The sequence below is a fragment of the Topomyia yanbarensis genome, chromosome 3 (assembly GCF_030247195.1).
Source record: "Topomyia yanbarensis strain Yona2022 chromosome 3, ASM3024719v1, whole genome shotgun sequence".
Taxonomy (NCBI): Eukaryota; Metazoa; Arthropoda; class Insecta; order Diptera; family Culicidae; genus Topomyia; species Topomyia yanbarensis.
The window spans coordinates 222867031-222893517 of record NC_080672.1 but is presented as its reverse complement, the minus strand read 5'-3'; the positions used below and the strand labels follow the sequence as shown (position 1 = coordinate 222893517).

Genomic DNA, 26487 nt, shown 5'->3' with positions numbered 1-26487 from the left:
CACACACACATACACACACACATACATACATACACACATACATACACACACAGACATTTGCCGAACTCGATGAACTGAATCGAATGGTATATGTCACTCGGCCCTCCGGGCCTCCGTTAAAAAGTCGGTTTTCAGAGCAATTGCAATACCTTTCTATTGAGAAAGGCAAAAAATATTAGTATATCTAAAGACCGGACACACTACATATCGATCCGAGAGACATTAGCGTTTATTATGCAAAATACAACAGCTCGACAGATGATTGAGGATGAGCATTCTAGACTAGAAGGAACTCTGTGTGGGTTTAAAGATGGAAAACGTTTTGGAAGTCATGAGTTTTTAACGAAATATCCCAATACTATCAGACTATCTATGCACATTGATGAAGGCGAATATTTAAACCCTTTAGGCTCGCGTAAAGGTAATAATAAATTGACAAATATAACTTTTAAAATCCAAAACTTTGATCCGATTATTAATTCATCATTGGATCGCGTTTACATTGCATTAATGGTTCAATCAAAAGTAATTAAAAAGTATGGATACAAAAAAGTATTGGAACCTCTTGTTGAAGATCTGAAAATGTTATCTGCCGAGAATGGAGTTGTTATTCAAATAGGATCTGAGGCCGTATACACATTACGAGCTTTGGTAGTCAATGTGCTTGGTGACACTATGGCTATTCATGATGTATTTGAACTTATGCCTCCACAATCATCATTATTTTGCAGGATGTGCTACATCGAAAGGAACTTTTTTCTATCCGGATCATATGGTGAAGTTGCCACAATTAGAACTCACGAGAGCATTGCATCAGATCTTGTTGAAACATGCAACAAAACCAAAAAACCAAATGAAGTTGGAATAAAGCAAAGGTCAAGCTTGCATGATATTCCATTTTTTCACATTGCAAATAATTTCACTTTCGACCCCATGCATGATTTGTTGGAAGGTGTTGTTAGTATGGTGATAAAATAAATTTTACATAATGTTGTAAATGTCAAAAAGTTAATTTCCATTTCCGACGTTAACAATAGAATAAAGCAATTCTATTATGGAGATGCAGAATCTAGCGACAAACCATCATCAAATTTTACAATAGACAAACTCAAAGCTAGATCAAATGCAATAGGACAATCAGCGGCTCAAACTTGGACACTTTTGCGTTCATTTCCATTTTTGTTTTGGGATGTGCTTAACAATGCCGAGCAATATGTACAAATACAGTAATGTTTCGATTATATCACTATGCGTTTATATCAATACTCGTTTATATCACCTTCGATTATATCACGGTTTTGTCTCGATTATATCACGCTTTTTGAAAAATAGACAAGGCACACTACTTTTTGACCCAATTAAGTCACATGTTGTGTCCTGACACTTTTAGGCTTTTTTTACAATTGATTTGCTAATTTACATGTAGGGTAATGAGCCTATTATTGGGTTTCGGGCTATTTCGTTAAGGGTTTATATATGATAATGTCAGTCAAAAAGTCGACCTTTTTTATTCTTTTATCTTAAAGTATAGATTCTTAAGAAAGTATCTGAAATTTTTATAGAGGTTTAAGCATTAGAAGCAAAGTTATAGCGCTGTTCATGTTTTTCTTGTTGTTGTTTCTTTACGTGAGCGGAGGGTGTGGCGCGAAACTTTAAACGTGAATAATCTCGACATCATGTTTTACCAAGACGTTGTTGCAATGACTAGGATTGCCGAAATATCTTTCGGCCATTTACAATTCAATATTAATTCTTCAAAAGAGATTTTTTTTGTATACAGGCCGGTGGATGCCCGTTGTAAGTAGTATGTTTTCTTGTAGTACTTGTCACTGTCTTTCTCATAGAATCGAAATGTCTTCCACATCTTTCCACATCTCTTAGTAATTGACGTTCAAAATGGCGGTATTTTTAACCCACTTTATTTAACAACTCTTAAGTTTTGTAATAAAAAATGTTGACGTCTTCGGCAAACATTTGCAATTTCTTAATTTAAAGAACTTCGTAGGACATATGAAGACTTGCAAAATTCCCAGAAAAAAGTTATAATGAAAAAAAATGATTTTTTGGGTGCCTTCCACAAACAACGCGCTTTATCTCAACACCATTACATTTTAAAGAGTTCGCATGTTCAACAGGTTTTCTCACAATAGAATTTTCTATAACTTTGTCATTCACATCATACCTCTATCTCGAAAGTTAGCGGAAATAAATTTTGTATCTCACTTTTAGGTGGATTAATCGCAATTCAGTATATATCAAAAGAAGGAGGCTTCCATTCTGAAAAAGTGTTCCCAACACACCAAATCGCCAAAATCAACTCCTAGGGCACCATTAATTAAACGCACGTTTGGGTACCATTGCGACCACTGTGCAACGGCTTCAAATGAGTAGTGATAATAGAAACATGGCAAAAATGGGCTCATTACTTTTTTCTACTATGATTTATTTTTTTTGACAAACTATAACTTTTTATTATTTTTGTTTATAGAAACACATGAGTTAATGCTTTAATGTATTTTTTTGTTTTGTTTTGAATATATCACGCTTCAAATATATCACGCTAAAATACAGACCGACCGTGATATAATCGAAACATTACTGTAATAGGTCATCTTTTAAAAATAACGTACTATTGTTTCTCGTATCAACTGAAGCAATCTATGCTAAGCGATCTAGACGATGCAATTTGCAATTTTTTCGTTTTATTTAAAACTTGTTTTCCTTTATCAGACCCTATCAATAAAGTGCATCATCTTGCGCATTATAAACGAGTTATTGATGAATGTGGTCCAATTGCCAATTTTAGTTGCATGCAGTTTGAAGCCAAATTTAAAGAGTCTAAGAATCAGTCAAAGACATGCAACAACTTTAAAAATTTGACATACAGTTTGACAAAACGTTTGAATTTGCGGCAAATTTATGGTATACATCATCTCAATTACGATTTGAGAAAAACTGATATTTTTTCGATGGATGTACCGTCAGCATTCGTTGTCTTCACATATATGCAGCTTCCGTATGTGCGATCGGATGCATCGGCGAAACAGTGAAGACTGATGACCTTGTGATGATCCACGAGAACCCGTCTTTGAATGTAGAGCGAACTGAGTTCTCTGATTTCGATGCGAAAATTTATCCACCAATTTTGGAGCTCAACTGGTAACTGGTCGTTCTAATTGAATTGTTGGGACCAAAGCGATTGAAGAAATATTTTTGCGCTTACAATAGACCTTTCTTGTCAGACCTAACCCCTATTTTTCTTAATTTTTATCAAAAGAGTTCACATTTTTAAGAACAAATCCGTTTAAAAGATATTTTTAAAACTTTTCCTGATTTTGCTATGATTTTTTTAAAATTAAAGAATGCAAGAATGTTGAATATTTTTTTCGCCAATGCACGAAATATTCGTTTCGGCAGCACTGTTTAACATATTTCAGACTAAGTTATCGGCAACACTGTAAATAAAGTGGTGAATTGCGGTATAATGTTCATTAATGAATTCAAAGAAACTGAGTGAATTTCAACTGTCAAATTTTATAGAGCAATGCATGAAAATGCTTAACCTCACTTTTTTGACAGTTTAGAGAGCTTGTTTATACGGACTTGACCACAATGCGAGAAACTTGGTTCGAATCGCTTTTAAATGTTAATACCATGTAAACTGTAATTTTTCCTTCTATATCGTCGCGGTGCAGTATTCAATTATTGATTGTTTTTTTCTGGTTTTCAGTTTTATTTTGAATATTTTGCGGGCGATTAATCAGTTCCCATAATTCGGCGACGTGCAGAACGGGAACTATTTGTCTCCTCCACAAATGCTCACATGTCAAGTGGTGTAATTCCGGCAAATGCATTGCCTAAAGCCACGATTTCTTACCTTTCCAGATCGGACGCAGCCTGTAACCATTTTTCAATCAAACCATTCAGAATATTATTCGGAATTCTGAATGGAGTCAGTACACCGAAAAAAATCCAAACGTTAATTCTATTTGCTTCAAACCACTTAAAATCTATATGAAGAAGAAATGCTAATGTTATCACGTGTACACATACCTTCTATGTGTCAACTGTATAAACTATGTATGTACACATAAGTTATATGTGCGTATTGTTATAGAATTGAGTTTTATGTGTCTTATAGTTATGAAATGTGAATATAAGATTAATATTTCCTGTAAATACACACATTAGGTTTATGTGCCAGCAAATAGTGTCTATCTGCCTCCGCTAATCGCAAAAATCTATGTGTAAAATCAATAGGCATAACGTTTACATTTTTTTGAGTGCATGGATTCCAGTTCAAATGCAACAACCGATTATGAATCCGATTGAGTTGGAATTGGTTGTTGCATTTGAGCTGGAATCCATTCAGAATTCCGAACCGCTGTTCCTGAATAAACACTGTACACCCGCGGTTCTCAACTTTTTTCGTATCGCGGACTCCCTAGAAATCACCCTGGGTTGCTGCGGACCCCTACGGATAAACATCGTATGCTATCAATATGTTATTTTCAGTTTGTTGGGAAACAAGACTTCAAACTTCAATATGCACTTGGAAAATATATTTTTCTATCCGAACGCCCTACATCGACATAACGGCCCCCTAGGAGTCCGCGGACCTCAGGTTGAGAATCACTGCTGTACACTATATCGAACCTCGATATGTATACATTGTTGAACTAAGTATATTTTATACCCAAAATTTTCATTTCTATGTACAGTTCCTTTGGGTACGTTGTCTGGTAGATTAGTTTGTTAATTAGTTAATATTCCTTTACACACTTCTAGACAAACATGTCTAAATGGTCCTAAATGAAAATGAGCATCTGTTTACATTCTCTATCGATTATCACGGCGTCATCATAAAACTTTTACATTGTTTCAGTATATATTAAAGATATTGAAAGACGTTGATTTCGACTAGCATGCGGAATTAAGTGATACATGAAATAGGTCTAGAACTGACGAGAAAGTAAACAGAGGCACTTGAACTTAGGACCTCTTGAATAAGTGTGCTAGATTGATAATTTTGATTTTTTGAACAATCAGATTCAAAATTATTGCACCAATTATAAAACATCAGGAAGATTTTCGGAGGTACAACAAAACCAATCTGAAGCAGAATCTTGGGTGACCAATAATCCCAAGCTAGTTCGTCACATCCTTGGTGAAACATTCGTCAGGGAGTTTTCCGAGCCAATCTACAACAAATCCGCTTGGTGATTATAACTCTTATATTACTTAATACAGTGTAACAACAAAACTCATTAAAATTGAGAATACACCCATTTATTTGATAACGTTCATTGCCATAATATTCAAAATATAGAATTCAGCCCTTTCGTTTGAAAGTTCTTTTCTGCTTTTTTTTCGTTTCCAAATAGCGAATTTTTCAGTTTCTGACATTTCAGGTCTGTCGGGAGCGTTTGCAATAGCAGCAAGCGAAGTAACAAATTTCGGTTTCCATTTCGATGCGCGGCCAGTACATTCTCAGTTAGATTCGGTTGAGCGTTCTCATTCTCAAGATAGAAAATCAAACACCTACTAGCAAACTTCTCACACATCATTTTTTGTTGTTTCTTAATCTTTCCTTTATTAAGTATCGAATATCTCGAAACCTTTTTTGCGGCATTTTTCGGGATGCTCTCTCCGATATAGAGCAACACACATTCCGTCGTCGCTTTCGGTAGCCACCGAGATTGGTAGGTAATAATGTAAGTTTGATCGGTGTCACCGAGAAACGACAAAGCTTTGATTCACTATTTAAAATTATCCACGGCAAACTCAAAAAATTCTTTGCGCCTTTGCACTAAATCCGACAACGGCCAATTTACGCAGCAGAATCTTACAGGACAAGACAAGGCGTAGTATACAGAAGGTGAAAACATTTCTCTACGCCTGAGTGCGGTTGTCATTTTTCGAACTATAGGGAAAATTAGTGAAAGAAAATACAGTCGTGATTCGTTGGTTGGGCCACAGCCTATGTCCAACTAACGAATTTAATTCGCTAGTTGGACGACTGACAAATGTTAAAAACTCTCCAAAGAAGACATTAGTAGTGTAAAAAATTGTTAGATAGATTGTCAAAGTCAATTTGACATGAGATTTTGACGTTCACATGCTTTTTGGTCCAACTAGAATCATATGACTTCATAATGATTTCTCGACAAACTTCACGACGTAAAAGCCAACTGTCATAATGATATGTTTGTCCAGATTTGTAGTACACGCTCAAAAAAATATAACCATAAATGATTAATTTTTAACCACTTTGAAGTAAACCCGGGGAAAGTCATAAAATGACTAAACACGCTTTAGTCATAAAATGACTAAACGAGGTTTACTCACAAAATGGTTAATTTTTAACCATTTCTAAAAATTCAAAAAAAAAGGTTAAATGGTTAAAAATTAACCATTATTAAAAAAATCGACGACGCAGAAAACGCAAAAAGAAGGAATTCTTTGGATAAAACAAATCTCTTGTCTTCTAAACATTTATTTAACGACTTAAACTAGATTAACATGGTATCATCAAATATACATCAGCTCTTTTTTTAAACTTTTAACATTTCTTAAAGGATTGTGGATATATGCGTATTTCATTCATATGTAAAACTTATAAATTAACTTAATAGTAACATATCAGTCAGCCTTCTAATCCTAATCTTCATCATCTGAGCTTGCAATAGCTCTTTCGTAGTCAGAGATAGAATTACAAAACTCATTCACTCCGCTTCGCTTGCTGGATACCATTACCCTGTAACCCAGTATTGAAATTAAATCCATTAACTTGTACAACTGAGCCGGCGGTTTTACATTGAGTACGTCAAAAGATTTAATCAATACATCGATGCAGTTAATCATGCTGCCCTTACATCTAATAACTTCTCCTTCAATGTATATATATATAAGGAACCTAACTTGAATGTTTCTGCTCTACCAATAATATGCGCTGGAGGATAACGACCGTTAACAATGTAGGATGCAGCGTATCGTCCCAACTGTTCTTGGTATGCTTCATCTATATCCTGAAAATATACGGAAAATAAATTAAGAGTTATAACATGTTTACTTCCTTGCAAGCAATCATAAATATTGTCACGCTTAAATCTAATAATTTTAATTTCGTTTGTTTTTTGCCAACAATCTCATCTTATGCAAAAGGCGCAACATTTTTTATAGAATTAACTCTAACAAATTTGGGCTCCTCAGTCGCGCATGCAAAATGAGAGCTACAAGCGACGTGGCGTATTCTGTTAGAAAATAACTAGCGCTATAAAAAGGAATTTTGGAAGGAAACGGTAAATTTTCGAACTGGTCGATATAATGTGCTTCGAGGACAATGCACTATCAATGCATTTTTCTCCAAAATTTCTAATTCATGGTTTTGTGACGATTGATACCTGTCTCAAATGCAATGATATTGTAATTAAGGAGTAAGCTTACACTGATAAAAATCTGAACCTTAATTCTATTTACTTCAATCCATATGAAGAAGAAATGCTAATGCTATCACGTACCCACATACCTTCTATGTGTCAACTGTATAAACTATGTATGCATACACATAAGTTATATGTGTGTATTGTTATAGAATCGAGTTTTATGTGCCTTTTAGTTATGGAATGTGCATGGAAGATTAATATTTCATCGCACGCAGTACGAGCAGAATAACTAATCATTTATTCCAAGACAATATATATATATATATATATATATATATATATATATATATATATATATATATATATATATATATATATATATATATATATATATATATATATATATATATATATATATATATATATATATATATATATATATACATATATATATATATATATATATATATATATATATATATATATATATATATATATATATATATATATATATATATATATATATATATCCAAATACATATATTGGATTTATATGCCAGCAAATAATGTCCATACTGTCCTTGCATGCAAAAGTGACGTAAACTTAAAAATACGAAAAAGTGAAATTTGACCAAAGTGGCGTTTACGTCACTTTTGCATACAAGGGCAGTATGTCACAGCTAATTGCAAAAATCTATGTGTAAAATCAATAGGCGTTACGTTTACATTTTTATCAGTGTATAGAAATGGTACAGGTTGTTTTGCGATTGCATTGGAATTACCGGGATCCACCTAATAAGCGGCGCAGCAAGATCCTCCTCAATCGATACTCCGCTGGAATTTCGTATGATGCCCTTATTATTAAGCTTGAGCATTACACGAAGACATCCCCTTAGATTATCTGGAATACATGTGAGAACATTTGTGAAATTGGTGTTTTAATTTTCTTGAAGATTTTACTTACCATCCTCTACCCTCTCGAACGCACTTTTACCGAGCAATAGACCTTTAGCAAAAATGTTTTTGAGGTCTATGTTCTTGCTGTAGTTGTCGTGCATTCCCTCGTAAAATATTTGAATCTGAAAAATTGTTGGATTTTTATTTTTTACATTTCTTATAAAAGAAATGTATAGAATTCGCTCAAACTTTTAAGATTTTTTCCGAGGCCCGGAGGGCCGAGTCTTATATACCAATCGACTCAGCTCGACGATTTGGGACAATGTCTGTGTGCGTGTGTGTGTGTGTGTGTAACGGACAAATTCTCATTCGTGTTTCTCAGCAATGGCTGAACCGATCTTATCCAAACCAATTTTAAATGAAAGAACTAAAAAACAGTATGAACGCTATTAATTTGTTTTTGATTCTGATGTTTAGTTTCCAAGATATGAATGTTTGAATGCGTAAAAATGGCGTTTTTTGCAGTTTTTTTAAATTATCTGCCGAAATCGACAATATAGATTAACAATTTATATATTTTTAGACAGCTTTAACGAATACCTTTTGAACAAGCTATAGATTGTTGAAATCGGACTATTATCAAAAGAGATATTTAACATTAAATGCTGACGAAAGATTTTTATCATTTCCCATTGCCAGAAATATGACCAAAAACATGTAATCTATTATTAACGCCAAAACGGCTTACTTTAGGTCAATAGTATCTTCGGAGAATTTAATGGAGTAATATGCCCATTCTTTTGGTATTGTGCTTTTGCTGATTAATCCCCCTATGAGTGAGATATTTTCACAAATTTTCTTGGAAGTGATTATATCGAAATGACGCCTTCAGCAAATTTGTAGCTCTTACTTTTGCGAATAACTTTACTAAAGACTTTAAATATCTATTTTGCATACTTTAAAAGTTATGGCTTGTTGTTTGTTGATTACTCTTTGTCGCCTATTTATTGTTCAATATAGTAATAATCCATTGAAATAAGCTAAACATTATTTCGATAAAACGAATTTTGTATTTCATTTTACTATCTACAACCGCTAGAAATAATCACCGAACACTTCCAAGTTGTCTGGAAGGAACTTGATCACTTATCAGTGCAAAAATGGTCATTTGTGCGAACCCTCTGACTGCAATTTTTCTAACTTATAACCATCGGATCGATCTGAAACATATCGGAAACCACCCCCCCCCCCCCCACCCATCACAACCAAAAAAAAAATTGGATTGAAGTTGAAAATTTATTTATTTAATTCAATATTACAATAACAATTATCTGATCCATAGATTGATAACCTGTTGTAAACATCATGAGGACTTTTGATAAATTGTCGGAATAGGGACCTCCTGATATGTAACTGATCTATTGGTCTTGATTTCAAAGTTGTCTAATTGCATCAATATCAAATTCCTGCCTGAAAACATTCCAATAGAAAATTCCAGAGTTCTGTAATCAATCATAATCCTCAGATTTATTTCCAAATTGAGCTCGTTTTTGTAGAGATGTACTGTAATGAGGGTCTTTATTTAATAGGAAGCGAAGTTAAAATTGATTTAATGTATATGAAACATAGAACTCACCAAAAAAATGCATAACTTTCAATATTTGCTAAAAATGTTGTTGTCTTTCTCATTCACTCTAAAATTCGTCAATCTAATCCCGACCCGGAGGGCCGAGTGTCATATGCCAATCGATTGAGTTCGTCGAGATCGGAAAATGTCTGTGTGTGTATGTGGAAAAAAATGTGACCTCTTTTTCTCAGAGATGGCTGAACCGATTTGCACAAAGTTAGTCTCAAATAAAAGGTACAACCTTCCCATCGGCTGCTATTGAATTTTTTATTGATTGGATTTCCGGTTCCGGGGTTATGAGTTGAAGAATGCAATCACACAGCAAATTCCCATATAAACTGAAATGAAAAAATTTCAAATTCAAATTGTATTTTTGATGCCAAATGACTTTAAAATGCATGAAACATTGAGATGTTTGACAAAAATTGACTTTTTTGGACTTTGGTACATTTTTGCCTTTCTCATATAGAAAGGTTATGCAATCACTCTAAAAATCGTCAATCATACTGGCCTGGAGGGAGTATGCAGTAAGGGGTTGCTACTTTAAAATTAAAACTAGTTTAAAATTTCTTAACAAGTTGAAAATTTTCGGCAAGACCTGGACCTCCCGGATCATTCTCCATGATCCGCCGCTGGTTTCAAGCGATGTTTCAATATCACATAGTATTTCAAGATCGTGGCTGTCGTTCCGTTGGATGTATGTGCAAATCGTACTGAACATGTAATATTCATTTCCACCATTGTATTGAACATAACCAGCCATGGAATCGTAGTCTGGACAAATGAGACAAGCACAATTGCACCACTAGGTGGATTAAGACAGGTTTTTTTTGGGAATGCGTCGAGTTGAGACGAAAACGTAATATGATTAATAACGAGGATAACACTTTCCGAATGTAGAGAGAAATTTATGAAAAATGACAATTTCCATTCGACTCTAGCAGGTTCTGATCGATTTTGATGAGCATTTGATTTTTGTTGTATGACCAGTTATATGTATAGGTCAAATGTTTAAAAACAGTAATTTAAGGTCAAGATAGCATCATTTTGAAACCGCCAATTTCGGAGGTTTAGTATCTCCAATGAGCTTCACAAACGTTAAACAGCGCATCATTTGATAAAATAATTTTGACGGTATATCGTCCAAGAAGTATTTATGGTGAATTTTCTCAGGTTAATAACCATGACTACAATAAAGTATCAACAAATTCGCTAAAGACACGAACTCTGTTACTATTTTCTGAAAAAATAATTCTGCATAATTTTAAAACTTCAAAAACTACGGTTTCGGAATTATGCCGTTTGGACAATATGATCGAACCGAATTTCTGGCTACGCCGCTGACTTCAAGTAAGTAGAAACAAAGTCGTTCTACACTCGTTCACAAGAAACTTTTTCGAATGCTGAATATCTATTATAATACATTGAAACCCCGATTTTATCAGCCAAATATGAACATATGTTTGATGGGCTCTAGCAGACGAACAAGCCTGAATTCGAGTAAATCCTTTCTTGAGCATGTTTTCCTTATCATGAAGATGGAAATATGCAAAAATGAAAAATTCATCATAATCAGAAATAGTTATCAGACTACATCAAGGGACGGGAAGAATATTTTAACAGCTTCAGTTTATTTTAAAGAAAAAACAATTGCCCGTTTTAGTGAATGTCCCCATTTTGTCAGCCTAAAATACACCATGAGACTGATAAAAATGGGTCTTTATTGTATCTATTATTCACTTTGTTTCACATTAATAGGTTCATTTCATTTTTGGGGATTTTTTATTTCATCGAACTACAACAATTTTTAGGCAGTTTTCAAGGGGTTATTTTATAGACTTCTTCCAAAATTTGGCGAACCTATTCCAATTCGTTTACCAATTAATTGGTATACTTAAGGGTTTTTATGTTGCAGATAGACAAAATACTGAAATTTTCAGCTTTTTTCCTACACAATATTACGAAAGCTTATTAAACAATTTTTCCTAATAAGTTTGTGAAAATTATAAACTATTTGAATTTTTTTAATAGTTTTATTTTTTGTTTAACCGTGACTTTTTAATAAATAGTGACCATCGCTTCACAACGTTGTCTATTTTTCATGGCTTTCGGTGAGCACGATCTCTCGAATTGCTGAACTGAAAATTATGGAATAGAAATTAATTTTTAGTATTCTTTACAGATTTAACTCGCCGCGCAGATAGCTCTGAATTAGACCCGCTGGTGCCCTAAGACGATTTCGCTAGATTTTCAGAGCACTGTGCACCCAGTGCATTAACGCAAATGACGGAAGGGTATCGAAAAGTTTCGTGAACATGAAAATTCCCGTAATGATGATGATTTTCCCAAACGCTTCGTTTTCGAGAGGTTTTTATTTGTTCTTTGGCATTAGGATTAGCGATAATAATTCAAATCAAGGATACTACTGGGAAGTCACCTTTAGAAAAAGTCGATGTCGAAGTAAAATTTGGAACTATGCACGCATGCACTTCAGAGATAACGTGATATCAGGAGCTGCGATTTCATTTCAACACTTTTTTGTGAAAAGGGCGATACTTACAAATGTAAACATAAGGCTTTTTTCATACATGCGAATGAGGGCTTTGAAACGCAACAAATTAACCTAAAAATTTGGATTCTACGATATTGCTTTCTTAAACTACAGCAAAAAATACAACGGGCGAAACTGTATTGTTGTTTGTTTATTTAAAGTTTCGCCCTCCACGCTCCATGCAAACAAACAGGGCGATACTTTTTTTGCTAGCAGTTTAGAGGCGAAACTGTTATTTTCGTATTTTTTTAGGATTATCAAGCTGATACCAGCTGTATATAGTAACAATGATCGCTATTGAAAAAACACGGACGAAATCGGTGGTGTAGAACGGTAGTTATTGTAAAAAAACGTAAGGGCGATACTTCAATGCTGATAGGTGGGACCGAAAAAGTAAACAATCGCCAAAGGGGCGATACTATCATTTTGTCAATTTCAATAGCAGAAACAAATTTTAATTATATAATTTCAAATACTTTATGAAGTTTTGGGTTTCGATCACTGAATCATGCAATCTAGGATGTAAAAAACACAATAGATCTTAAATAGGAAATAAAACCAAGTCTGGAAATATTCGCTGTTGATTTTCTTTGAATGGTATCACTGCTAGTATGGCCCTTTTCAAGAAAAAGCGTTAATTTCTTAGTTCTCAGTCGCGTTGGAAATTTGAGTAAAGTATAAACTTCAAATCGATTAAAAAAAAATCGATTTTTTTGGCTCAGTACAATATATAACCCCTTTAGGAAAATTCAGTTTTCCCACCACAATTTAGATATTTTATTAACAGAGCATTAACAATAATTCTTTGGTATGTCTATTTTAAGGGTTAAGCGTTTTTTTTTTGTTTAAAACAGTATCAAATGTTTTGGTAATAGTTAAGCCTAGGGGCAGATCACTTGTGATACATTGTTGCAAATCAGCGAAATTAAATTCATTTATTTCCATCAATATAGAAATTCATGAAGTATTTTTCGTTGCGTGCAATGTCTTTTGAGTTGCGTGTAAGATGTCAAAACCCACGTCAAAATCTACATTTCACAAAACGTCGAACAAAGTGGATCAGCGTAGGACGTTTTGTACCCCTAAAGTTAAGCTCACTTGGAAACTTAGATTGAATGAATACTGCTATATTTAGACATTCAACAAAGCACAGTTCAAATATGTATAAATATATTTTTAATTATTCCAGTAATGAGTGTCTATTTGTTTGATGTTTTGGAACTTACCAGTTTGCCACTATACGAACGAAAATGAGGAAAAACAGCCATGATCTCGTTGGCACTTTTCTTTCGATCAATCAGCGTCAAGTGCAGTTTACTACATTCGACCATAGTATCTCGAATAAATGTGAAGTTGGCAGTCGATGCTTCCTTTTTGGCACATTTTTCAGCTGCCCTGACCATTTCAGGATCTTCCACCTGGGGTACCTTACGCCGCTTATACTTTTTAAGCTCAGACGGTACTTTGTTAGCCAAGTTTCGAATGTGTCTCTGGATATAACCGGTATGCTCATGTCCACTTCCCTTACCGTTATTCTCGTAAAAAAAACCAGTCTACAGAAAGAAGAGAATATTTTTTTTATTTCGATTATAGAGGTTTTAACTTTAAGGTCATTCGCCTCTTTGGGTTAGAAAAATTTCTAACCCTATGTGCGGGGTCGGGTCTCAAACCCAGGTGCGCTGCCTACAAGGCAATCGATTTACCAACTACGCTACGCCCACGCCAAGAGAACTATACAAATATGAAAAGTTGTTATGTGTCTTTTTACTTTTTAACGACATTCAATTAGATAGAGATTACTATGTAGGGAAAACAACGGAATATTAAAGCTACAGTACTCAAGTGAGATCAAGGATGTGAAGTATACAAACCGGAAAACTAATTGTGGAATGGTCATTAGTAACACACTTTAAAATCTTACGAACTAATCTTTTGTCTTCTGCTGAAAGGAGTCGAGCTTAGGCAGAATTAGTACGAACCGCTCTAGTCTACCAACATGTCTCACGACAAAGGCAGACTTGTCCCTCTTGATTATGAGAACCGACTTTCCCTACTTAGTTATTTCTAGCTAATTGAATGTCGTTAAAGTAAAAAAAAGTGACAACATATTACTAAAAAAATTAATAAAAGTTATTGTTCATAATTCATTATTTTAGATAATATCCACATACCTCTTTGCTTCCACCTTCAACCGCAGTTGTTTTCAAATGTGGAAAGGCATGTAAAATCATCAAAGCTAAGTCTTTCTTTTCTTGAACTGACGGGTATCTGGAATGAATTAAAAAATTTACTTGTACATACACAAAACCTGTAAAAATATGAAGTGTACTTCAGCAAAAATGCTAATAAATAGCATAGATTAAAACAATAACTATCTGCGCACAATCATTCAATGATAATTCAGTTTTTCTATTCAGAATATTTATTAAATTGGCTATAATAGCAATAATATATTTGCGAAAATTTTTGCCTCCAATCTGTTTCTTGTATACCTTACCTTTTTTCCTCGAGAATCGTGTCGTACCATGGACGACACCATTCTCTTTCAGGAACCTGCTGTCGACCGAGCTGACGATAAAGTATCTTCTGCGCGAAAAGTTTGTCAGATTGAAGTAGTTCACGAACCTATGAAACATGAAGTTCAAATAAAAATGCGTTTTTAATTAACCTCTGAATTACCGAGAGTTTAGAAGCATTCGAAGGAGCAAACCCTGTGGAAGTGGATGGCCTGTTTGCAAGTTCAATCTGTTTTTTCTTTCTCTGAATAACACCAAGGATTATCAGACGCGGACCATGTCTTGTGATTCCCATACTGGTTAGGTGCGATTCATTCAGTTCCAGCAAAGAGTGATCGTTAATCTGTTCATCTAAAAATGTTGTTGTTTTAATAAATATTTTCAAATAAATGGATTAGGTTAAGTTGAGTTAATCTATTTTGCAGTGAATATAAAACTGATCTATTATTCACCATTATCACTAGTAGTATCATGCTTCATTCAAATTTGATATTTTCTAATTAATTTGTCACTTTTTCCATCTATCTAGCACAGTATTTCTTTCTCATTCTTTATTTATTCCTTGAACAGTGATTCATTATTTCCAACTCACCGCAAAATTAATTTTCTACCGTTCAAGAGTGATTAGCCATAAAAGCATGCAATTTTTTAAAAGGTATGTGGAAGAGATAGTTAAATGCTCCATTCGTGCTATTATGTGTGTTAATTTCGAAAAAGATAGAGATAAATGTTTACCGATATAACTAACCTACCTTTTAAATTATTAAACTACTTTGTGATGGAACTCGAAGATGTAAGGCTTCGTTAACAGAGAACGATTAGGAAGAATATTTATTCATCGACATATTTTACGCTAATATAAAAGAATTCCTCTTCTCTGTCAAAACACCGCCATAAGCTCTAAGTCTTGCGAGTAAGTAATTTTGCACATGAAACACGAATATTTTGTTCTTCCACTTCTACAATGTAACTAAAAGAATTAGAACAAAAACGTGAACAGTTTAACTTTTGAAGTATGCAAATTTTATCATCGTTTGATAGAATAATTGCTTTTAACAGCCCGAATTCATTTTGTTCACAAATATTATATTTGACAACTAGACCTGGTTTAAAACTGGTGCCATTTATTTTCATATGTCTGATTGTTGCTACCGTTTTTGGAAGATCAAATATAAGCAGGGCGTAATCCAAGGAATCTTTCTCTATTTCAACCATCGAAAAAATATCAGTTTTTCTCAAATCGTAATTGAGATGATGTATACCATAAATTTGCCGCAAATTTATGGTATACATCATCTCAATTACGATTTGAGAAAAACTGATATTTTTTCGATGGTTGAAATAGAGAAAGATTCCTTGGATTACGCCCTGCTTATATTTGATCTTCCAAAAACGGTAGCAACAATCAGACATATGAAAATAAATGGCACCAGTTTTAAACCAGGTCTAGTTGTCAAATATAATATTTGTGAACAAAATGAATTCGGGCTGTTAAAAGCAATTATTCTATCAAACGATGATAAAATTTGCATACTTCAAAAGTTAAACTGTTCACGTTTTTGTTCTAATTCTTTTAGTTACATTGTAGAAGTGGAAGAACAAAATATTCGTGTTTCATGTGCAAAATTACTTACTCGCAAGACTTAGAGCTTATGGCGGTGTTTTGACAGAGAAGAGGAATTCTTTTATATTAGCGTAAAATATGTCGATGAATAAATATTCTTCCTAATCGTTCTCTGTTAACGAAGCCTTACATCTTCGAGTTCCATCACAAAGTAGTTTAATAATTTAAAAGGTAGGTTAGTTATATCGGTAAACATTTATCTCTATCTTTTTTCGAAATTAACACACATAATAGCACGAATGGAGCATTTAACTATCTCTTCCACATACCTTTTAAAAAATTGCATGCTTTTATGGCTAATCACTCTTGAACGGTAGAAAATTAATTTTGCGGTGAGTTGGAAATAATGAATCACTGTTCAAGGAATAAATAAAGAATGAGAAAGAAATACTGTGCTAGATAGATGGAAAAAGTGACAAATTAATTAGAAAATATCAAATTTGAATGAAGCATGATACTACTAGTGATAATGGTGAATAATAGATCAGTTTTATATTCACTGCAAAATAGATTAACTCAACTTAACCTAATCCATTTATTTGAAAATATTTATTAAAACAACAACATTTTTAGATGAACAGATTAACGATCACTCTTTGCTGGAACTGAATGAATCGCACCTAACCAGTATGGGAATCACAAGACATGGTCCGCGTCTGATAATCCTTGGTGTTATTCAGAGAAAGAAAAAACAGATTGAACTTGCAAACAGGCCATCCACTTCCACAGGGTTTGCTCCTTCGAATGCTTCTAAACTCTCGGTAATTCAGAGGTTAATTAAAAACGCATTTTTATTTGAACTTCATGTTTCATAGGTTCGTGAACTACTTCAATCTGACAAACTTTTCGCGCAGAAGATACTTTATCGTCAGCTCGGTCGACAGCAGGTTCCTGAAAGAGAATGGTGTCGTCCATGGTACGACACGATTCTCGAGGAAAAAAGGTAAGGTATACAAGAAACAGATTGGAGGCAAAAATTTGCGCAAATATATTATTGCTATTATAGCCAATTTAATAAATATTCTGAATAGAAAAACTGAATTATCATTGAATGATTGTGCGCAGATAGTTATTGTTTTAATCTATGCTATTTATTAGCATTTTTGCTGAAGTACACTTCATATTTTTACAGGTTTTGTGTATGTACAAGTAAATTTTTTAATTCATTCCAGATACCCGTCAGTTCAAGAAAAGAAAGACTTAGCTTTGATGATTTTACATGCCTTTCCACATTTGAAAACAACTGCGGTTGAAGGTGGAAGCAAAGAGGTATGTGGATATTATCTAAAATAATGAATTATGAACAATAACTTTTATTAATTTTTTTAGTAATATGTTGTCACTTTTTTTTACTTTAACGACATTCAATTAGCTAGAAATAACTAAGTAGGGAAAGTCGGTTCTCATAATCAAGAGGGACAAGTCTGCCTTTGTCGTGAGACATGTTGGTAGACTAGAGCGGTTCGTAGTAATTCTGCCTAAGCTCGACTCCTTTCAGCAGAAGACAAAAGATTAGTTCGTAAGATTTTAAAGTGTGTTACTAATGACCATTCCACAATTAGTTTTCCGGTTTGTATACTTCACATCCTTGATCTCACTTGAGTACTGTAGCTTTAATATTCCGTTGTTTTCCCTACATAGTAATCTCTATCTAATTGAATGTCGTTAAAAAGTAAAAAGACACATAACAACATTTCATATTTGTATAGTTCTCTTGGCGTGGGCGTAGCGTAGTTGGTAAATCGATTGCCTTGTAGGCAGCGCACCTGGGTTTGAGTCCCGACCCCGCACATAGGGTTAGAAATTTTTCTAACCCAAAGAGGCGAATGACCTTAAAGTTAAAACCTCTATAATCGAAATAAAAAAAATATTCTCTTCTTTCTGTAGACTGGTTTTTTTACGAGAATAACGGTAAGGGAAGTGGACATGAGCATACCGGTTATATCCAGAGACACATTCGAAACTTGGCTAACAAAGTACCGTCTGAGCTTAAAAAGTATAAGCGGCGTAAGGTACCCCAGGTGGAAGATCCTGAAATGGTCAGGGCAGCTGAAAAATGTGCCAAAAAGGAAGCATCGACTGCCAACTTCACATTTATTCGAGATACTATGGTCGAATGTAGTAAACTGCACTTGACGCTGATTGATCGAAAGAAAAGTGCCAACGAGATCATGGCTGTTTTTCCTCATTTTCGTTCGTATAGTGGCAAACTGGTAAGTTCCAAAACATCAAACAAATAGACACTCATTACTGGAATAATTAAAAATATATTTATACATATTTGAACTGTGCTTTGTTGAATGTCTAAATATAGCAGTATTCATTCAATCTAAGTTTCCAAGTGAGCTTAACTTTAGGGGTACAAAACGTCCTACGCTGATCCACTTTGTTCGACGTTTTGTGGAATGTAGAATTTGACGTGGGTTTTGACATCTTACACGCAACTCAAAAGACATTGCACGCAACGAAAAATACTTCATGAATTTCTATAATGATGGAAATAAATGAATTTAATTTCGCTGATTTGCAACAATGTATCACAAGTGATCTGCCCCTAGGCTTAACTATTACCAAAACATTTGATACTGTTTTAAACAAAAAAAAACGCTTTTAATCCACCTAACAGTGTGATGAGACATTTCTTATAACTCTTATCACTCTCTTCGGATACTATATTGAGAACATTTAGAACTTGATGCTTCACGATGTTTTTGATAACACATACTACATGGGATACTGGCAGGACTCAGAGAATCGCTCAAATCAGCATAGGACAACTATGTGCTAGAAGAACCAAATCAATGGGAAAGCGAAAAAATGGCCCTTAAAATAGACATACCAAAGAATTATTGTTAATGCTCTGTTAATAAAATGTCTAAATTGTGGTGGGAAAACTGAATTTTCCTAAAGGGGTTATATATTGTACTGAGCCAAAAAAATCGATTTTTTTTTAATCGATTTGAAGTTTATACTTTACTCAAATTTCCAACGCGACTGAGAACTAAGAAATTAACGCTTTTTCTTGAAAAGGGCCATACTAGCAGTGATACCATTCAAAGAAAATCAACAGCGAATATTTCCAGACTTGGTTTTATTTCCTATTTAAGATCTATTGTGTTTTTTACATCCTAGATTGCATGATTCAGTGATCGAAACCCAAAACTTCATAAAGTATTTGAAATTATATAATTAAAATTTGTTTCTGCTATTGAAATTGACAAAATGATAGTATCGCCCCTTTGGCGATTGTTTACTTTTTCGGTCCCACCTATCAGCATTGAAGTATCGCCCTTACGTTTTTTTACAATAACTACCGTTCTACACCACCGATTTCGTCCGTGTTTTTTCAATAGCGATCATTGTTACTATATACAGCTGGTATCAGCTTGATAATCCTAAACAAATACGAAAATAACAGTTTCGCCTCTAAACTGCTAGCAAAAAAAGTATCGCCCTGTTTGTTTGCATGGAGCGTGGAGGGCGAAACTTTAAATAAACAAACAACAATACAGTTTCGCCCGTTGTATTTTTTGCTGTAGTTTAAGAAAGCAATATCGTAGAATCCAAATTTTTAGGTTAATTTGTTGCGTTTCAAAGCCCTCATTCGCATGTATGAAAAAAGCCTTATGTTTACATTTGTAAGTATCGCCCTTTTCACAAAAAAGTGTTGAAATGAAATCGCAGCTCCTGATATCACGTTATCTCTGAAGTGCATGCGTGCATAGTTCCAAATTTTACTTCGACATCGACTTTTTCTAAAGGTGACTTCCCAGTAGTATCCTTGATTTGAATTATTATCGCTAATCCTAATGCCAAAGAACAAATAAAAACCTCTCGAAAACGAAGCGTTTGGGAAAATCATCATCATTACGGGAATTTTCATGTTCACGAAACTTTTCGATACCCTTCCGTCATTTGCGTTAATGCACTGGGTGCACAGTGCTCTGAAAATCTAGCGAAATCGTCTTAGGGCACCAGCGGGTCTAATTCAGAGCTATCTGCGCGGCGAGTTAAATCTGTAAAGAATACTAAAAATTAATTTCTATTCCATAATTTTCAGTTCAGCAATTCGAGAGATCGTGCTCACCGAAAGCCATGAAAAATAGACAACGTTGTGAAGCGATGGTCACTATTTATTAAAAAGTCACGGTTAAACAAAAAATAAAACTATTAAAAAAATTCAAATAGTTTATAATTTTCACAAACTTATTAGGAAAAATTGTTTAATAAGCTTTCGTAATATTGTGTAGGAAAAAAGCTGAAAATTTCAGTATTTTGTCTATCTGCAACATAAAAACCCTTAAGTATACCAATTAATTGGTAAACGAATTGGAATAGGTTCGCCAAATTTTGGAAGAAGTCTATAAAATAACCCCTTGAAAACTGCCTAAAAATTGTTGTAGTTCGATGAAATAAAAAATCCCCAAAAATGAAATGAACCTATTAATGTGAAACAAAGTGAATAATAGATACAATAAAGACCCATTTTTATCAGTCTCATGGTGTATTTTAGGCTGACAAAATGGGGACATTCACTAAAACGGGCAATTGTTTTTTCTTTAAAATAAACTGAAGCTGTTAAAATATTCTTCCCGTCCCTTGATGTAGTCTGATAACTATTTCTGATTATGATGAATTTTTCATTTTTGCATATTTCCATCTTCATGATAAGGAAAACATGCTCAAGAAAGGATTTACTCGAATTCAGGCTTGTTCGTCTGCTAGAGCCCATCAAACATATGTTCATATTTGGCTGATAAAATCGGGGTTTCAATGTATTATAATAGATATTCAGCATTCGAAAAAGTTTCTTGTGAACGAGTGTAGAACGACTTTGTTTCTACTTACTTGAAGTCAGCGGCGTAGCCAGAAATTCGGTTCGATCATATTGTCCAAACGGCATAATTCCGAAACCGTAGTTTTTGAAGTTTTAAAATTATGCAGAATTATTTTTTCAGAAAATAGTAACAGAGTTCGTGTCTTTAGCGAATTTGTTGATACTTTATTGTAGTCATGGTTATTAACCTGAGAAAATTCACCATAAATACTTCTTGGACGATATACCGTCAAAATTATTTTATCAAATGATGCGCTGTTTAACGTTTGTGAAGCTCATTGGAGATACTAAACCTCCGAAATTGGCGGTTTCAAAATGATGCTATCTTGACCTTAAATTACTGTTTTTAAACATTTGACCTATACATATAACTGGTCATACAACAAAAATCAAATGCTCATCAAAATCGATCAGAACCTGCTAGAGTCGAATGGAAATTGTCATTTTTCATAAATTTCTCTCTACATTCGGAAAGTGTTATCCTCGTTATTAATCATATTACGTTTTCGTCTCAACTCGACGCATTCCCAAAAAAAACCTGTCTTAATCCACCTAGTGGTGCAATTGTGCTTGTCTCATTTGTCCAGACTACGATTCCATGGCTGGTTATGTTCAATACAATGGTGGAAATGAATATTACATGTTCAGTACGATTTGCACATACATCCAACGGAACGACAGCCACGATCTTGAAATACTATGTGATATTGAAACATCGCTTGAAACCAGCGGCGGATCATGGAGAATGATCCGGGAGGTCCAGGTCTTGCCGAAAATTTTCAACTTGTTAAGAAATTTTAAACTAGTTTTAATTTTAAAGTAGCAACCCCTTACTGCATACTCCCTCCAGGCCAGTATGATTGACGATTTTTAGAGTGATTGCATAACCTTTCTATATGAGAAAGGCAAAAATGTACCAAAGTCCAAAAAAGTCAATTTTTGTCAAACATCTCAATGTTTCATGCATTTTAAAGTCATTTGGCATCAAAAATACAATTTGAATTTGAAATTTTTTCATTTCAGTTTATATGGGAATTTGCTGTGTGATTGCATTCTTCAACTCATAACCCCGGAACCGGAAATCCAATCAATAAAAAATTCAATAGCAGCCGATGGGAAGGTTGTACCTTTTATTTGAGACTAACTTTGTGCAAATCGGTTCAGCCATCTCTGAGAAAAAGAGGTCACATTTTTTTCCACATACACACACAGACATTTTCCGATCTCGACGAACTCAATCGATTGGCATATGACACTCGGCCCTCCGGGTCGGGATTAGATTGACGAATTTTAGAGTGAATGAGAAAGACAACAACATTTTTAGCAAATATTGAAAGTTATGCATTTTTTTGGTGAGTTCTATGTTTCATATACATTAAATCAATTTTAACTTCGCTTCCTATTAAATAAAGACCCTCATTACAGTACATCTCTACAAAAACGAGCTCAATTTGGAAATAAATCTGAGGATTATGATTGATTACAGAACTCTGGAATTTTCTATTGGAATGTTTTCAGGCAGGAATTTGATATTGATGCAATTAGACAACTTTGAAATCAAGACCAATAGATCAGTTACATATCAGGAGGTCCCTATTCCGACAATTTATCAAAAGTCCTCATGATGTTTACAACAGGTTATCAATCTATGGATCAGATAATTGTTATTGTAATATTGAATTAAATAAATAAATTTTCAACTTCAATCCAATTTTTTTTTTGGTTGTGATGGGTGGGGGGGGGGGGGGGTGGTTTCCGATATGTTTCAGATCGATCCGATGGTTATAAGTTAGAAAAATTGCAGTCAGAGGGTTCGCACAAATGACCATTTTTGCACTGATAAGTGATCAAGTTCCTTCCAGACAACTTGGAAGTGTTCGGTGATTATTTCTAGCGGTTGTAGATAGTAAAATGAAATACAAAATTCGTTTTATCGAAATAATGTTTAGCTTATTTCAATGGATTATTACTATATTGAACAATAAATAGGCGACAAAGAGTAATCAACAAACAACAAGCCATAACTTTTAAAGTATGCAAAATAGATATTTAAAGTCTTTAGTAAAGTTATTCGCAAAAGTAAGAGCTACAAATTTGCTGAAGGCGTCATTTCGATATAATCACTTCCAAGAAAATTTGTGAAAATATCTCACTCATAGGGGGATTAATCAGCAAAAGCACAATACCAAAAGAATGGGCATATTACTCCATTAAATTCTCCGAAGATACTATTGACCTAAAGTAAGCCGTTTTGGCGTTAATAATAGATTACATGTTTTTGGTCATATTTCTGGCAATGGGAAATGATAAAAATCTTTCGTCAGCATTTAATGTTAAATATCTCTTTTGATAATAGTCCGATTTCAACAATCTATAGCTTGTTCAAAAGGTATTCGTTAAAGCTGTCTAAAAATATATAAATTGTTAATCTATATTGTCGATTTCGGCAGATAATTTAAAAAAAACTGCAAAAAGCGCCATTTTTACGCATTCAAACATTCATATCTTGGAAACTAAACATCAGAATCAAAAACAAATTAATAGCGTTCATACTGTTTTTAGTTCTTTCATTTAAAATTGGTTTGGATAAGATCGGTTCAGCCATTGCTGAGAAACACGAATGAGAATTTGTCCGTTACACACACACACACACGCACACACACAGACATTGTCCCAAATCGTCGAGCTGAGTCGATTGGTATATAAGACTCGGCCCTCCGGGCCTCGGAAAAAATCATAAAAGTTTGAGCGAATTCTATACATTTCTTTTATAAGAAATGTAAAAAATAAAAATCCAACAATTTTTCAGATTCAAATATTTTACGAGGGAATGCACGACAACTACAGCAAGAACATAGACCTCAAAAACATTTTTGCTAAAGGTCTATTGCTCGGTAAAAGTGCGTTCGAGAGGGTAGAGGATGGTAAGTAAAATCTTCAAGAAAATTAAAACACCAATTTCACAAATGTTCTCACATGTATTCCAGATAATCTAAGGGGATGTCTTCGTGTAATGCTCAAGCTTAATAATAAGGGCATCATACGAAATTCCAGCGGAGTATCGATTGAGGAGGATCTTGCTGCGCCGCTTATTAGGTGGATCCCGGTAATTCCAATGCAATCGCAAAACAACCTGTACCATTTCTATACACTGATAAAAATGTAAACGTAACGCCTATTGATTTTACACATAGATTTTTGCAATTAGCTGTGACATACTGCCCTTGTATGCAAAAGTGACGTAAACGCCACTTTGGTCAAATTTCACTTTTTCGTATTTTTAAGTTTACGTCACTTTTGCATGCAAGGACAGTATGGACATTATTTGCTGGCATATAAATCCAATATATATTTGGATATATATATATATATATATATATATATATATATATATATATATATATATATATATATATATATATATATATATATATATATATATATATATATATATATATATATATATATATATATATATATATATATATATATATATATATATATATATATATATATATATATATATATATATATATATATATATATATATATATATATATATATATATATATATATATATATATATATTGTCTTGGAATAAATGATTAGTTATTCTGCTCGTACTGCGTGCGATGAAATATTAATCTTCCATGCACATTCCATAACTAAAAGGCACATAAAACTCGATTCTATAACAATACACACATATAACTTATGTGTATGCATACATAGTTTATACAGTTGACACATAGAAGGTATGTGGGTACGTGATAGCATTAGCATTTCTTCTTCATATGGATTGAAGTAAATAGAATTAAGGTTCAGATTTTTATCAGTGTACGCTTACTCCTTAATTACAATATCATTGCATTTGAGACAGGTATCAATCGTCACAAAACCATGAATTAGAAATTTTGGAGAAAAATGCATTGATAGTGCATTGTCCTCGAAGCACATTATATCGACCAGTTCGAAAATTTACCGTTTCCTTCCAAAATTCCTTTTTATAGCGCTAGTTATTTTCTAACAGAATACGCCACGTCGCTTGTAGCTCTCATTTTGCATGCGCGACTGAGGAGCCCAAATTTGTTAGAGTTAATTCTATAAAAAATGTTGCGCCTTTTGCATAAGATGAGATTGTTGGCAAAAAACAAACGGAATTAAAATTATTAGATTTAAGCGTGACAATATTTATGATTGCTTGCAAGGAAGTAAACATGTTATAACTCTTAATTTATTTTCCGTATATTTTCAGGATATAGATGAAGCATACCAAGAACAGTTGGGACGATACGCTGCATCCTACATTGTTAACGGTCGTTATCCTCCAGCGCATATTATTGGTAGAGCAGAAACATTCAAGTTAGGTTCCTTATATATATATACATTGAAGGAGAAGTTATTAGATGTAAGGGCAGCATGATTAACTGCATCGATGTATTGATTAAATCTTTTGACGTACTCAATGTAAAACCGCCGGCTCAGTTGTACAAGTTAATGGATTTAATTTCAATACTGGGTTACAGGGTAATGGTATCCAGCAAGCGAAGCGGAGTGAATGAGTTTTGTAATTCTATCTCTGACTACGAAAGAGCTATTGCAAGCTCAGATGATGAAGATTAGGATTAGAAGGCTGACTGATATGTTACTATTAAGTTAATTTATAAGTTTTACATATGAATGAAATACGCATATATCCACAATCCTTTAAGAAATGTTAAAAGTTTAAAAAAAGAGCTGATGTATATTTGATGATACCATGTTAATCTAGTTTAAGTCGTTAAATAAATGTTTAGAAGACAAGAGATTTGTTTTATCCAAAGAATTCCTTCTTTTTGCGTTTTCTGCGTCGTCGATTTTTTTAATAATGGTTAATTTTTAACCATTTAACCTTTTTTTTTGAATTTTTAGAAATGGTTAAAAATTAACCATTTTGTGAGTAAACCTCGTTTAGTCATTTTATGACTAAAGCGTGTTTAGTCATTTTATGACTTTCCCCGGGTTTACTTCAAAGTGGTTAAAAATTAATCATTTATGGTTATATTTTTTT

General features: G+C 33.7%; 3 protein-coding genes across 3 annotated transcripts; 2 read left to right on the top strand and 1 right to left on the bottom strand.

Annotated features, from left to right (window-relative positions):
* Positions 1–6526: 6526 nt before the first annotated feature.
* Positions 6527–16141, bottom strand: LOC131693803 (uncharacterized). Its single transcript, XM_058981947.1, has 8 exons — positions 15729–16141; positions 15140–15327; positions 14958–15085; positions 14632–14728; positions 13687–14013; positions 8350–8464; positions 8168–8286; positions 6527–7028 (listed from the first exon to the last, which is right to left on the bottom strand). The coding sequence occupies exons 2-8, from the start codon at positions 15269–15271 to the stop codon at positions 6861–6863; spliced, it is 1086 nt and encodes a 361-aa protein (XP_058837930.1). The 5' UTR covers positions 15272–15327; positions 15729–16141; the 3' UTR covers positions 6527–6860.
* Positions 16142–17009: 868 nt separating this feature from the next.
* On the top strand, positions 17010–17893 carry LOC131687688 (uncharacterized). The gene is made up of 3 exons (XM_058971784.1): positions 17010–17361; positions 17416–17543; positions 17773–17893. The coding sequence occupies exons 1-3, from the start codon at positions 17230–17232 to the stop codon at positions 17891–17893; spliced, it is 381 nt and encodes a 126-aa protein (XP_058827767.1). The 5' UTR covers positions 17010–17229.
* Positions 17894–18425: 532 nt separating this feature from the next.
* Positions 18426–26194, top strand: LOC131693804 (uncharacterized). The gene is made up of 4 exons (XM_058981948.1): positions 18426–18813; positions 24247–24361; positions 24425–24543; positions 25693–26194. Exons 1-4 carry the CDS (start codon positions 18637–18639, stop codon positions 25858–25860), a joined length of 579 nt encoding a protein of 192 aa, XP_058837931.1. The 5' UTR covers positions 18426–18636; the 3' UTR covers positions 25861–26194.
* Positions 26195–26487: the final 293 nt, after the last annotated feature.